This window comes from Trachemys scripta, chromosome 13, assembly GCF_013100865.1.
Source record: "Trachemys scripta elegans isolate TJP31775 chromosome 13, CAS_Tse_1.0, whole genome shotgun sequence".
NCBI classification, from domain to species: Eukaryota; Metazoa; Chordata; order Testudines; family Emydidae; genus Trachemys; species Trachemys scripta.
In genome coordinates this window covers 19,106,721-19,121,418 of record NC_048310.1, presented here as the reverse complement: position 1 = coordinate 19,121,418, position 14,698 = coordinate 19,106,721, and the positions used below count along the sequence as shown (strand labels likewise).

Below are 14,698 nucleotides of genomic sequence, written 5' to 3'. Positions count from 1 at the left end.
CCCGGGCCAATGGGGGCAACAGGAAGCAGCACAGGCCGAGGGATGTGCTGGCCGTGGCTTCCTGCCGCCCCCATTGGCCCGGGACGACGAACCGCGGCGAGTGGGGGCCGCGATCGGCCGAACCTGCTGCGTCAGCAGGTAAATAAACTGGCCCAGCCCGCTAGGGTGCTTATCCTGGCGAGCCGCGTGCCGAATGTTGCCGACCCCGGTCTAAAAGCTGGTTCTGCAGTGACATTTAATTGTAATATTCCTGGAAATATGCAAAAACAAAGTGATAAAATCAGCTACTGTGTAAAGGGATTGTTTTTATTAGTGTTAGATAAAAATAGCCACATTAATTTCATCTCTAATTTAAAACACTATAAACAAAGGCAAAATTAGTTGGAAAATTGTCTGTATTTTAATCTTCTAAAATAATGTTACAAACAATGGAAGATTTTTAAAAAAATAGGGCCAATCCAGTATTCCTTAATACATCAAAATTTGTTCTGGTCCTGATCCAGGATTAAATTCTGCTAGTAGAGATCACATTCTGTGGATGAAATCTTGGCCCTGTTGCAGTCAATGACAAAACACCAATTGACTTTAGTGGGGTTTCAATGGGGATTTCAACCTGTATGTCTTTCATTATTCCATATTCTCTGTTTAAATTAATTTTGCAGCTAGAGAACAACTTTGTTACTGAAGGCAATAAGGTGAATATGAAAAGGGGATTATTCCATTAGCAAATAAAATAATCATCTAGTAACAAAAACTACTTAGAAATACATTTTTGGGCTGTCCATAACTTTTATTGCTAGGTGGGGGAAAAAAAAGATTCAACTTCAGATTGTTCCTTTTTTCTCTTCAAAATAGAAGATGGTGCCATATTTTTGAGTCTTAACATAAAAATTAATCGTCAATTTAAAAAGGTGCTTTCAAAAGAAAACATACATGTTCCTGTGAAATTCTTCTAAAACTGTTTTTTTTCCTCAAAGAGATGAAGACAGATCTGAATTTACTGCTTGAATGTCTTAAATACCAAATGGACAGCCCTGCTTCTCAAAAAGAGGCCTTGATCACTATTTATTCAATCTGCCAACAAAACAGTAAGAAGTATTCTACCATGACATTTCGACTGGGGCATTTGTTATTTCCTATCTGGGATATTTGAATATGGTAATACTAGAAATTTTTTTTCATAGTACATATTAAGCATTGTCACTTTTTAAAATAATGTCTAGGAGTCATAAGACTCTGTAAAGGTATAAAATCTTGGAAACATGTATTCCATACTGCTGATTGTTTTTGGATTCCCAAATTAGTACCTAAGATAAATTTCCCTTTTTGTTCATTGTGTCTGCATATGCAACAGGTGATGCAAGTGATTATTTCCGAGAGATTGGTGGTTTGATGTTTGTAAGTGACCTTGCAAAGTCAAGTGTGCATTGCATAGTAAAGGAAGCAGCCTTATTTACATTAGCAGTTGTAATGGAGAATAATGGTAATGTATACTTCTATTTATTTTTCCAAGTTCTATATCACTGCACTTTATTGTTCCTGAAAATTTAAGTTTTCCTCCTCCTGCCTGTATTTATCATATCAACCAATGGTTTAATGTAGTTTTAGATATATTTATTTATCAGGTTACAACAGATACCAGCCTGACAAATGGGACCAGATTCTTGACTCTGCTGTTCCATACTTGCTCCATTCTGGAAGCTCAAAGGAGCCATAAAGCCAGCTTAAATGGCCAGCTGAGAATTCCACTGGTTTGGGGGGGATCCCTTGAGTGGAGTGGCTGGTGCTACATCACCAGCCCCACTTATAGGTTCTGGTGTAGAGGGCATGGGTGAGCAAAAGCAGGGTGGTGCACTTCTTCAGTCTCCCACTGTCATGATGGTCTGAGATTGCTCGGTATCATGCCTCAGAACTGGCTCCAGGATCAGGAAGCAGCAAATAGCTCTTTTGCAGCCCTCTTCCCTCAGAGGCATCTAGCACATATTGGTCACAACTGAGGATCTAGGCAAAGACCTGCAGATTAGAATAATCATGTAACATTGAAAGTTAGGGACAAGTGGATTTGAGAATTGATCCTTCAGAGTGAGTCTGGAAGCTACACTCTGCCTAGTAACTGTTAAACTGTTGCTAGGTAAGATGAATTTCTGATGTCCTATGTCTTGAAACAGATATCCCAGAACTTCTGAATTAGTGCCATGCCATGAGGAGGGAAATTAGAATGGGAGCTTTCAAGTAGACCTGATACTTTGTTCCATAAAATGACCCAATTATGGTTAGTGTATGTATCACCTTGTTGATTTGAGGGAAAGGTTGCTGTCAGTCACATCTATGGAAGGGTCAAAAGTCTTTTCAGTCTGGCTCTCAGATATGTTGGTTGGGGAAAGGGAGGAGAGGAAATTTTGCCTTACAAATAAGTAATGGTATGAAATATTTAAATTTTAATATCTGATTCAGTCCTGAAAATTGTTTTTCTCTTGACAGCCTTTCAGTATAGGTCAGTCTGTATATTTTAGACAGAATCTTTTTATTAGTCTGTAATTTGTAGACTTTATTGCCTAAGTAAATAGAAATTGTAAATGGCTTAATAGGAATTAATATACAGATAATTCATTTTCTGATTTCAGTTTACTGTCAACAAACTTTGTGTACGTCTGAATTGTTTGAAGACCTCATTTTCCTCTTAACTAATAAGAGTTCTAGTGTGAATTTGAAAAGAATGTCTGTTTATGTTATATTAGTACTGGTTTCAAATAACAGTAAGTATTTTGCATTGACTTGTAAAAATACCATTAAATTATTAATACTATGTAACTCACTTTAAAACACACTGCTGGTTATCAGCCCATACCGTTTATCATGACTTCAAGATTTCATTAATATTTTGTACGATTAGTATATAAAGATTAATTGTGGACATAGATTACTTTTAGGTGATCTCAAAATCAGTTACAAGTAGATCAAATATTAGCGGGGTTTTTTTTAAATGTTGAAAGTACTTTATCTTATTTGTGTAAGAAACTTACATGTAGTTTTTAGCAAAACGTAATGCAAAATGAGGGTTTCTCACATTTTGTAGAGAAATTGAAACATAACAATTGATATTTATTAATTATTATTTGTATTACAGTAGCACCCAGAGGGACCCATACTTCTGGGCTCTGTACAAACGTATGGTTTAAAACACAAAGTAACAATTAATTTAGAAGTTCTTATAGTTTATAAAAATTGAAGAACATAGTTAGCACTTTTTGTTGCTATACAGTTAAGGATGAAAGTACATAACACATTGTTCATTTGTACATGGTTTACTAAGGGAGCTGAAGTAAAACTGAACTATTGAAATGGCATTTAAAGTATTAATACTTTGTTTAAAATTATGTATTGTCTCTCCCAATACTGGCATATGGTCATTTATAGAGAGTGGGCAAACTCACATCAGAGAAACAGGCTGCATTGGTGTTCTGCTACAATTATTCAGGTAAATAAACAGTTTCTGTTAAGATATAAAGTAACAGACTATTTAGGTCCTAAGTCATCTTTGCCATTATGTTTGCTTTTTTCTTAACAGAACAACTCTTTCAATATCTGAGATGAATCTGTCAGATGAAAATATTAATCAGTATTATCAGCTGTGGTCTTCAGTCTGCAGTACTCTGTGTGCATGTGTTAATAATCCTCAAAATGGTAACTATTATTAAATAGTTGTATAACATAAGATGATAGTTAACATAAAAAGAACACTTTTCAAAAGTGACATCTGACTTCCATTTTCTAGCATGTCTATAAATGTAACTATATATTATATTTAGATTTTTGTTGTTGTTTGTTTTACATCTCTACAGAAGACAATCAAAACATTTGCTGTTCAGTTTTTCCACATGCAAAAGACTGGCTCCAAAGTTGCATAAAGCCTGAGATAGTTCGTCCTATTTGTTCATTTGTTGGACTTACAGTTGCTAATAATTGTAAGTACATGACATCCGGTCAACAATTTAGATTTCATGGAACTACATTTCATTGGAAACAATAATTACATTTTAAATTTCTTCCTCTTTCCCTATCTCCCCAGATTCATTTACTGATCTTCCACCTTCTTTGCAGAAGGCATGGATCAGTGGCCTCTGTGTCATTGTCCCTTCTCCTCCAAACCTTACAGAGGACACTTACATGTCCAGGGTTTGCACTGGGCGAAGAGATAGGGTGAGCAAGAGGCAGAAGTAGGCATTCACATCATCCCCCTACTGGTCTCATGGAGATTCCTAGGAAAAAATAATCCAGGTTCTGGTAGATCAGCTCCAATGGAGCCATTCTGCTGGAGTGGGGAGGTAGAGTGCTGGGGGCCAGCTAGTCATGAATCATTTTGCTTAGAGGTATCCAGCTTGCGAGAATATCTCTCTCTGTGTATATTTCTCTTATGAAACCTCTCTGGAATTTTCAGTAAGATGGTTACTGTCAGTAGTAATCTTAGAAATACCAACTGTAATTAAAAACTTCCCATTGAAGAAATTATTGCTCTAGACTCTAGTCATTTTCCTCAAAGAGTGCAGCATAGGTGTAAAAATGCTAACAGATCAGTATAGTAGTGTTTTGCATCCACTTTGTGCTGGGTAAGTGACTAAACAAGGTGCAGGGCAACAAAGAATCAGGCTCTTTGTTTTCAAATATAGTTCAGTTTAAATATGGTGAGAAATATTTCTCATTTATATTGCTTTCCTGAGGTAAATGGATGCAGTTTTCTTTTAAAAGCACCTTTGCCTTTGGTGAGTCTTTCTCTAAGGATTCTGTCCTTTCTTTGTCTCTTGCCACCACTTGGTTATAGCACAAGAGAACATTGCATCAGAACAAACATCATAGATACTTTTATGGTCCCCAGTCCCTTATGATATTTTTTTCATGTGCATTTCCAAAATGCTTTTCTATTGAGCTAATCAATTATTTTACTGTTAAATAGAAGTTAGGTAAGATAGGTAAAGAGAGTTTCTTTTGAATCGTATAAGATGTATAAAAGCTGATGGTACGCGGGCTCTATCCACTAGCAGTTTTGTCACACCATCCTTCTCTATTTCAGTGCATTCCTTTAGGCTCTGTCCAGCAGACTGTAAGTGTCCTACTTTGGAACAATCTTTCGCTTAGAGGGCTTTGTGTGGTTCCTTTGCACATGGTGACATTTACTTTAAGGGCTAGATTCTGATATCTTTACTCATGTCGAGTAGTAACTTACTCCACAGATAGTCCCATTAGCTTCAAGTTAGTAAAATCTGTAAAATTCTTTGGGCGCCATTTTGATTTTCCAAAGGTAAGTTCATCATTATTACAACACAGAAAATAATGGCTATAACTAAATGAAATCAAGCAGAACACCAGTACATTGTTTACATGTGTATATTATGCTTCTATATTTTCTATAATTCTTATGAAAAATACATTTCTAAATTTGCCATCTCTTCTGTATTTCCAATTTTGATTATGTTGTATTGATGGAATTGCGTTTGATGGCAGGAAAATTAGCATACACAAAAAAAATCATTACCACATTGCTTTATTAATATTGTTTTAGTTAAAAGAGATATAAATGTTGCAATTCAGTATTTATTCTTTTTTTCCTCAAGCATATGTACAAGAATACTTTGTTTCTGTTGGTGGATTAGACATATTAGCTGAAGTACTTATCAAGCTGGTCCGTGATTCATCTAGAAGTTACTCAAGCGCAAAACTTGCAGTAGTGGTAACAAAGACTCTAGATGCTTGCATTGCTGATAACTGTGAGTGAATGGACCCCAAACATTTTTATATCTATATATGGTATTTCTAGAAATAAATTAGTAGGGCTAGATTTTAGAAGAAAAGTATGTAGATGGGCATGAAATGGCAAGTAAGTGTACATATATTGCACATGTGCAAAATACAATTTTTCGTGTCAGAATTCCCTAAACAGTCTCCAACTGAAATTAGAAAGAGTGACGAAAATGTACCTGCACCTGTTGGGATTTGCAGAGACATGGGGGGTGGGGGGGGACTAACAGCTTGATTTTTAGCACATAGATACACAAACAAATTTAGTGCCCCTAAGTCTTTGGAGAAGCTTGACTTCTTTATAGGAAGCCTCTCCAGTTGTTCTATGGGGAGGATCTTATGTCTGATAAACCTAAGAGTTAGATCTTCATGTCCTCTCCAATTGCAGTGAGTTCTCCGTGTGCTGAATCTGGTAAAGGATTTGGAGAACCTTTCCAGAGGTCTGCACCCCAGTGTGCTGGAGAGCCCTGATTCATCAGGATTTGGGGGATGGCACAGTGTTGGGGCTGGAAAAGAGCATTTACAGGACTGGTCCACTGAAAGGAGACGATACTGACTTCAAATGTTGGAGTGAGAGCAGGGGAGAAATGGGGGCAATCTCAAGGCTTCTTCAGGGATATGGAGGACACCCTGAAAAAGAAAATGTATTTTTGTTGCATTGTGTTGTGTACTTACTGTTTAGTTTAATTTTTGTCTCTTTACATTATTTTATACTAATAGCTGCTGTTGGTGATGTCCTGGTAAAGTATCACATTGTGTCTAAGCTATTGAGGTTGCTGACTTCTGACATTCTGGATTCAGGAGAAAAAATTAGTATTATTCTTACAATTGGGCATTGCACAGAAGGTTGTGGTAAGATTCTGATTTCTGTTATGAATTTTGGTTTTTGGCTTTAATCACTTCAATGCCGCACTCCTCAGCAGTTTTCATTAAAATACTCAAAGCAAAATTCTTCCACATAATTTAATTCAATATTAAAATTCAAAGAAAAGGGTTTAGTTTTCTGTAGTGTTCTATCTTTGGTTTTGAAGAGCTGCTATCTCAATACAACATACAGTATCTTCAGGGTTAAAAGAAAGTAGAGTCTCATGAAGAGCACTCAAAGTACCAAATCCTGTTCACCTCATTCACATAGGGTGAAATTCACCTTGTCCAGAGGGCCAGAACAAGACATATGCATCATGTACGTTCCACTTAAGCCCTATTTTAACTGCTCCAGTAGTATTTGGAGCATAGATGTTGTGCTGACCCTTTGCACAGGGATAATTTCACCTATAAATAATCTTACTGAATTTAATAGCATTACTTTTGGAAGTGAGAACAGGATTTTGTCTGAAATGCTTTTGCCTGACATTTTAGTGTTTGTCCAAAATAAAGTTGCCCAACTCAGTCAGTTGGTACCCTGTGGCAATGAACGCAGTTTGCGTGGATAGTTGCAAGATACTGATGATTGATTGTTTATATTGTTCGCTTTTCTCTCAAGGGCACTCTGGAATCTGTCAACCAGAGAATATCTTGTAAAGCCCTAATCCTGCTTCCTTTGAAGTCAGTGGCAGTTTGACAGTTTCGACAGGAGATGGATTGGGCTGTAAAGGAACTAATTGAATCAAAGGAGGGCTTTGCTCCATGGAAAATATATTGCAAATATAAATTTTATGATCTTATAAAATAAGAGAATTTTTATTTTAATATGTTATTGTTTGCAGAGTTAAGGATTTTTTTTAAAAGAAAATAAAAGATCCAATATAATTAGAGAGTTTAAGATCCTGTCTGAACTATAAAAATGTTTTTGGAAAGTTATGCAAATGTTAGCATAGTTTTAGAAAACACAATTTTAGACGATTACATGAATTATGCATGGGGCGACTGTTCTTTTCCTGCCCAGGGAAGAACTGATTCGATAGGCTCTGCTTCCAATGCAGATTTCGAACTGGAATAATCCAGATAGTTGTAAATCATAGTTTACACTATGCGCACGTACATGAGAGGTTTGCACTAATGCAGCTACCTTAGTGCAAAAAACAAACAAAACAACCAACAACCCTAATGAAAAATAAGGCCCTAGTCAACAACTGAAATTCACTTGGGTCTCATTTAATAAATATACAGGCTTTTTACTAACTTAAACTCTAGATTTTTTTTTAATGCAGACTTTTAATTATGGATAGCTATGTATTTTTCACTTGAATTAGCAGTATTTACTTTTTAGCTGACTCAATCCTTATTGGATTTGCTTATACTACTACTGAAATTTTAGAAGTGACTGTTTCATACAGTAAGTTAGAAGTTATGAATCATCCATAATTGCTTCCTAAACTGGACAAAAAATAAATAAAGAATTCATATAAAGTAGTTCATGCATTATACGGAAATTACCCAGATACGATTTAATGAATTTGGCTCATAATAAAAAGAAACATTTTGCTGAATTTTATTTAAAGTTATTTATACTGTCTTCTAAAGATAATGTAAGAAAACTGTGAAACCATGGTACAAGTTAGAAACTGATTTATTTTCCTTTAATGCTAATCTTCTTTAGAAGAAAATCAGTCTGATCTGCTTAAGAACAATGGCCTTCCACTTATGATTCAGTTATTAACAGAGTCTCAGGATGAAGAAGTAAACAAAGCTGCTACTTTTGTGCTGCAAAATTGCAAGCAAATCAGTAAGCTTATTGTTGTTTTAAAAAAAATGAAATTCATTGTTCTCAGTATTTAAGATTTGTAAACCTTCAAAATAATTGTAACCGTAGCAGGTTGGTGATGCAGTGCACTTCAGTAACCTTTGTTTTCCTTGGGAATAGTTGTATATTTACCACCATAGAATGATTATAACATTTAGGGGGGATGAAAGAAAAATTGCAGAGATTCAGTTGAATGCAAAAATGTGCGGGCATAATCTGTGAACAAAAGGCTGATTCTCTTTAAATTATAGGGTTGCCAACTTTCAAATTGCACAAAACTGAACACCCTTGCCCCCCCACCTCACTCCCGCTCAGTCCATCCCCCCTTCTTGCATCGCTTGCTCTCCTCCACCCTCACTCACTCCTTTTCACCAGGCTGAGGCATGGGGTTAGAGTGCAGGAGGGATTGAGGGCTCCGGCTGGGGATGCTGGCTCCAGGGTGGGGTCAGAAATGAGGGGTTCAGGGTGTGAGAGGGGGCTCTTGGTTGGGGCGGGGGTTGGGGTGTGGGAGGCATTATGGGCTCCTATGCCCAGGAGCTGGAGGGACATGCCGGCCGCTTCCTAGGAGCCGCACAGAGCTGCGTAGGGAGCCTGCCAGCCCCACGCCAACCAGACACCTGGCAACCCTATTAAATTAGCTCTGCAAGGTTAGCCTTGGCCTCACTCCAACCTGTGATACTGTCTTTAGAGACAGAACTGGTTTTTAGCAGCAAGTGGTGTCCCATATATGTTGATTAATTTGTAGACATAACTCCACCAACCGTTTAGGTGCTGATTCTTTCTACTGCTTATATTAGGTAAAAATAATAGAATTGACAGGTATGGCAAGACGTTATACTCTTTTCAGTGTGTTCGGTGGCTGAGTTTTGTTTGTTGTTTTTTATAAATGAGATGTGGTCAAGCATTTTTTCAGTGCCGTGACCTGAATGCAACAGATTCATTAGAAAACTCTATTTTATCTTTAATTTACTTATAAAAATATATTTGTAACATTCAGTTTGTTCTAACATGTGAACCAGTTTTTATAAGCTCAGGTTCTTCTTCAAGTGCTTGCTCATATCAATTCCAATTAGGTGTGCGCACACCACATGCACGGCCGTCGGAGAACTTTTACCCTAGCAACGCCCGGTGGGTCGGCCGTGGAGCCCCCTGGAGTGGCACCTTCATGGCCCTGAATATATACCCCGGCCGACCCAGCGCACCCTCAGTTCCTTCTTACCGCCTGTGACAGTCGTTGGAACTGTGGAACTCGGCTTTGCTGCTCTCCACTTTCCCTAGCATTTTTCCTCTCAACACTGTTAATAGTTTAATAGTTTATAGTTATAGAGTTTTTATATAGTTATAGTGTAAATAGTTCTACATAGCGGGTTGTCAGGGATCTTCCCTCCTCCCCACCAGTAGCTTGGGCTCATGCCCAAGGTTCCGGGCTTTAAACCCTGCGCATCCTGCTCCAAGCCCATGCCAACGGGCAACCCCCATGACTCTTGCCTAAAGTGTCTGGGGGAATCTCATCAGATCGAGAAGTGCAGGATCTGCAAAGGTTTTCGGCCCTGGACTAAAAAGGAGTGGGACTTTCGTTTGCGACAGCTCCTTATGGAGGAGACTCTTAGCCCTTAACCTCCAGCACTACGCCAAGACCCGGCACCGAGTGCTTCGGTGCATAGCGCCCCGGTGGCAACAGTAGGAACTGCACCGGGATCGGACTCTGATAAAGACCCGCAGCACCGGCGTTCCCCGTCACCGCAACTGACATCATCAGTCCGGCATCGCTCCCACTCGCCTGGTCACAAGTGGCACTGTAGACCGGAAAAGGCTGGTCCACCTCAGCAGACACCAGCCTCCCTGGATCCACCCTCGGCGCTGCATCCCATAGAGGAGTGGCTGGGGCACAAGTGCCAACTTCGGTTGACGCCGGCACCGAGAGCGGAGCTGTTGAGACCAGTGCGTCTGGACTTCCCGACACATAGCGTGGTTGAAGTCCAGTTGCCATAGACTCCAGACACATTTGCGACTGCAAGGGAACTGATTGCTATGACAGCATCAGTATCCCCTCAGCAGACAGACACCGGTTCCTGCTCGTCTGGTCCCATCCCGGGGCAAGCCGGCCCTTATCCACACAGCACTGTCAGTTGAGCCACGGCACCAATCCCGCTCTCAGCACCGTTCCCGCTCCCGACGCCACTCGCAGTCCCAGCACCGCTCTCCTTTGCGGCGCTGGTCATACTCACGGCACCGATCAGACTCCTGGCACTGTTCTCGGCACCGCTCTGTATGCCGGTCACCGTCCAGGAGCAGATCTCGGTCCAGATGCCACTCCCAACGACGATCACCATTGAAGACTAGGTCCAGATCTTGGCACCAGTCCAGACCCTTGCACCGATCTAGGGTCACAGCACTGTTCCCCCTCGCGGCAGCGCTCTCCATCTTCGCGGTACTGATCTCAATCATGTCGACGTGACTTGGTGCAGACCCACTTGGCACCACCCTAGCCATCGTGCTCTGCCTCTCGTTCAATGGAGTCGGACACGGGGTCGTGTCTATCCGACTGCCGCCACTTGGATCACAGCCATCTGAACTCAGGGACTGCTCGTTGGCAGGCGCAGGGACAAGGTCCGGTCCAAGGGTCTACTCAATGGCCCTTTTGGACGCCCTGGGCATACCACCAGGCCCAAGATGCTCCATCAGGGGCTTCTTGTTCAGCTCCCTCCAAGCTGCGGTTGCCAGAGGCCACCGTCAACCTTCCGGCTCCTGAGCCAATACAACTATAACTCTTGGAATTCCATGTTAAAGTTCAAGGAGCTGGTTCCTTCGGAGTCCAGAGAGGAGTTTGGGGCCTTGGTGGAAGTGGAAGAGGGCAAGACTATGATGAGGACTGCATTACTGGCATTGGACACCGCAGACTCTGCCGCTCGGACCCTCTCTTCGGGCATTGCGATGAGACGTATATCTTGGCTGAAGCTTCCAGCTTACCACCGGAGCTTCAGCAAACATTACAGGATCTCCCCTTTGATGGAGAGGGCCTGTTTTCAGGCTTCAGAGCCTCCAGGGCCATAATGCGATCACTGGGGATGCATACACCGGCTACCCAGCGGAAGCCATTTAAGCCTTAGCCCCAACACTCCTATCCTCCTCCTCGGTCGAGGCAGGACTTCTATAGGAGGCGGGGGCGTAATACCAGGAGGAAACCCTCCAACCACCAACCCGGCCAAAGCCCTTCCAAGCCCTCAGCGGGCCCTAAGCAAAACTTTTGAAGAGACGCTCGAGGACAATGTACCGGACCTCGGTCAGGATCCTACCCCACCCTTCCTGAATCGTTTATCTCGTTTCCACCATGCTTGGTCCCTTATAACCATGAACCGTTGGGTTCTTCGCACGGTGGAAAGGGGATATTCTCTCCAATTTTCTTTCTTCCCCCCTCCCTCACCGTCCCTCTTCAGGGATCCGTCCCTTTTCAAGGACCCTTCTCACGAGCAACTCCTCATTCAGGAGGTTCAAACGCTCCTATCCATGGGGGCGATCGAGGAGGTTCCAAAGGAGCTAAGGGGCAAGGGGTTTTACTCCCGTTACTTCCTAATACCCAAGACAAAGGGCGGGCTTCGGCCAATCCTGGACCTGTGCGGACTCAACAAATTCATGGTAAAGTTGAAGTTCCGCATGGTCTCCTTGGGTACCATTATACCTTTCCTAGATCCCTGTCGCTGCCCTCGACATGAAGGATGCATATTTCCACATAGCAATCCATCCAGCACACAGATGCTTCCTCTGCTTTGTGGTCAACTGTGAACACTACCAGTTCACGGTCCTTCTGGTCGGCCTTTCCACAGCCCCCCGGGTGTTCACCAACTGTTTTGGCAGTCGTGGCAGCCTCCCTTCGTTAGAGACGGATACAGGTATACCTGTATCTCGACGACGGGCTTATCCAAGGTCGCACCAAAGAACAGGTGCAATCCCACGTTCAAGTGGTCATGAACATGTTTTCTCAATTAGGTCTTCTCATCAATGCAGCGAAGTCGACTCTAGAACCAACCCAGAGAATAGAATTCATCGGGGGGATCCTAGATTCCGTGCGTGTCTGAGACCTCCTGCCGGACGCTCCTTTCCACGCTCTGACGGGCCTCATCCAGAGCCTTCAAAGCTTCCCAACCTCGACGCCAAGAACATGCCTGAGTCTCCTGGGTCATATGGCTTCCTGCACATACGTGACCAGACATGCCAGACTTCGGCTACGACCGCTGCAGGCCTGGTTGGCATCTGTCTACCGCCCAGATCGAGACAGCCTGAACCTGGTGGTCACTGTTCCAGAAGGGGTCCTGGCCTCCCTCCAATGGTGGCTAGACCCAAGGGTGGCATGTGAAGGAGTCCCCTTCCACACCCCTCAGTCCTCCTTGTCCCTCGTCACGGACACGTCAGCCCTGGGATGGAGCTCTCACCTCGGGGACATCTGGACGCAAGGCCTATGGGTCCTGTCCAATCTCTCTCCATATCAACGTACGGGAGCTGATGGCGGTGCGTCTTGCATGCCAAGCCTTTCAGGAGCGATTGCACGGTCGTTGTGTGGCGGTCCTCACAGACACTACCACGGCCATGTTCTATATCAACAAGCAAGGGGGGGCATGTTCCTCCCCGCCTCTGTCAAGAGGCCATTCAACTCTGGGAGTTCTGCATAGCCCATTCCATTCACCTGGTGGTGTCGTTTCTCCCAGGGGTCAAGAACACGTTGGTGGACCACCTCAGCAGCTCCTTCCTGTCCCATGAGTGGTCGTTCCACCCCGATGTCATCCACTCCATCTTCCTAAAGTGGGGGTTTCCCCAGGTCAACCTGTTTGCCTCGCGCAGCAACCGGAAGTGCCTGGCGTCTCCAGGGCCGCTCCCCGGGCTCTCTCCCAGACACCTTCCTACTCCCGTGGATGAGAAGGTTGTTGTACGCCTTCCCGCCATTTCCCCTTGTACACAAGGTCCTGATCAAGGCGCGCAGGGACAGATCACGACTGATTCTGGTCGCCCCAGCGTGGCCCAGGCAGCATTGGTACATCATGCTGTTAGAGATCTCGATTCCACTGCCTCTCTTTCTGGACCTGATCATGCAAGATCGCGTCCGTCTCAGTCACCCCAACCTGCAGTCCCTCCACCTCACAGCGTAGATGCTGCATGGCTGAGCCACTCTGAACTTCTCTGTTCTTGTTTGGTGCAGCAGATCCTGTTGGGCAGCAGGAAACCTTCCACTCGGGCTACGTAGATGGCTAAATGGAAGCGATTCTCATGCTGGTGCTCTCTCCACGACATGCTTCCCCTCCAAGCATCCATGCCTCTCATTCTAGACTATCTTCTGGACCTGAAATAGCAGGGCTTGGCAATCAGGGCTTGGCGATACCATCCATCAGAGTTCACCTGGTGGCCATCTCAGTTTTCCACCTGGGAGTGAATGGCTGATCTGTCTTCGCCAACCCCATGGTTGGTAGGTTCTTCAAGGGCCTGGACCATCTATATCCACAGGTACGACAGCCTGTACCCACGTGGGACCTCAACTTGGTTCTCTCCAGACTTATGGGACCCCCGTTTAAACCTTTGGCCACATGTTCCCTTTTGTACCTCTCTTGGAAAACAGCTTTCCTTGTTGCTGTCACTTCGGCGAGGTGTGTCTCTGAGCCTGTCTCTTACATCGGAACCACCTTACATGATCTTCCATAAGGATAAGGTGCAGCTACGACCTCACCCTGCCTTTCTTCCCAAGGTGATATCGACTTTTCATATCAACCAGGACATCTTCCTTCCAGTTTTCTTCCCAAAACCTCATGCCAATAGTCAGGAACAACGGCTTCACTCCCTCGATGTTCGTAGGGCTCTTGCCTTCTACATTGAATGTACGAAACTGTTCCGGAAAACGATGCAGCTCTTCGTTGCAGTAGCAGACCGGATGAAGGGTCTTCCGGTCTCCTCCCAGCGGATCTCTTCTTGGATCACATCATGTATTCATGCTTGCTATGATCTGGCCGGGATCCCAACCCCCCAGCTCACTGCTCACTCCACGAGGGCTCAAGCCTTGTCGGCAGCCTTCCTGGCCCAGGTGCCAATCCAGGAGATCTGCAGAGCTGCTACTTGGTCTTCAGTGCATACGTTCGCCTCACACTATGCCATCGTTAGACAGGCCAGAGACGATGCGGTATTTGGTAGGGTGATCCTACAATCCACGGTACTTCACACCGACCCCACCACCTAGGTAAG

At 43.3% G+C, this 14,698-nt stretch overlaps 1 protein-coding gene across 3 annotated transcripts in view; it reads left to right on the top strand.

Moving 5' to 3' along the window:
- TERB1 (telomere repeat binding bouquet formation protein 1) overlaps window positions 1-14,698 on the top strand; it is a 43,315-nt gene that overhangs the window by 6,183 nt on the left and 22,434 nt on the right. For all 3 annotated transcript variants that reach the window (XM_034788648.1, XM_034788650.1, XM_034788651.1), the window contains exons 2-10: window positions 978-1,088; window positions 1,355-1,483; window positions 2,625-2,756; window positions 3,418-3,478; window positions 3,569-3,684; window positions 3,843-3,965; window positions 5,610-5,762; window positions 6,514-6,645; window positions 8,333-8,458. In XM_034788648.1, the coding sequence (XP_034644539.1) occupies window positions 978-1,088; window positions 1,355-1,483; window positions 2,625-2,756; window positions 3,418-3,478; window positions 3,569-3,684; window positions 3,843-3,965; window positions 5,610-5,762; window positions 6,514-6,645; window positions 8,333-8,458 (1,083 nt within the window). The remainder of the gene's footprint in view (window positions 1-977; window positions 1,089-1,354; window positions 1,484-2,624; window positions 2,757-3,417; window positions 3,479-3,568; window positions 3,685-3,842; window positions 3,966-5,609; window positions 5,763-6,513; window positions 6,646-8,332; window positions 8,459-14,698) is intronic.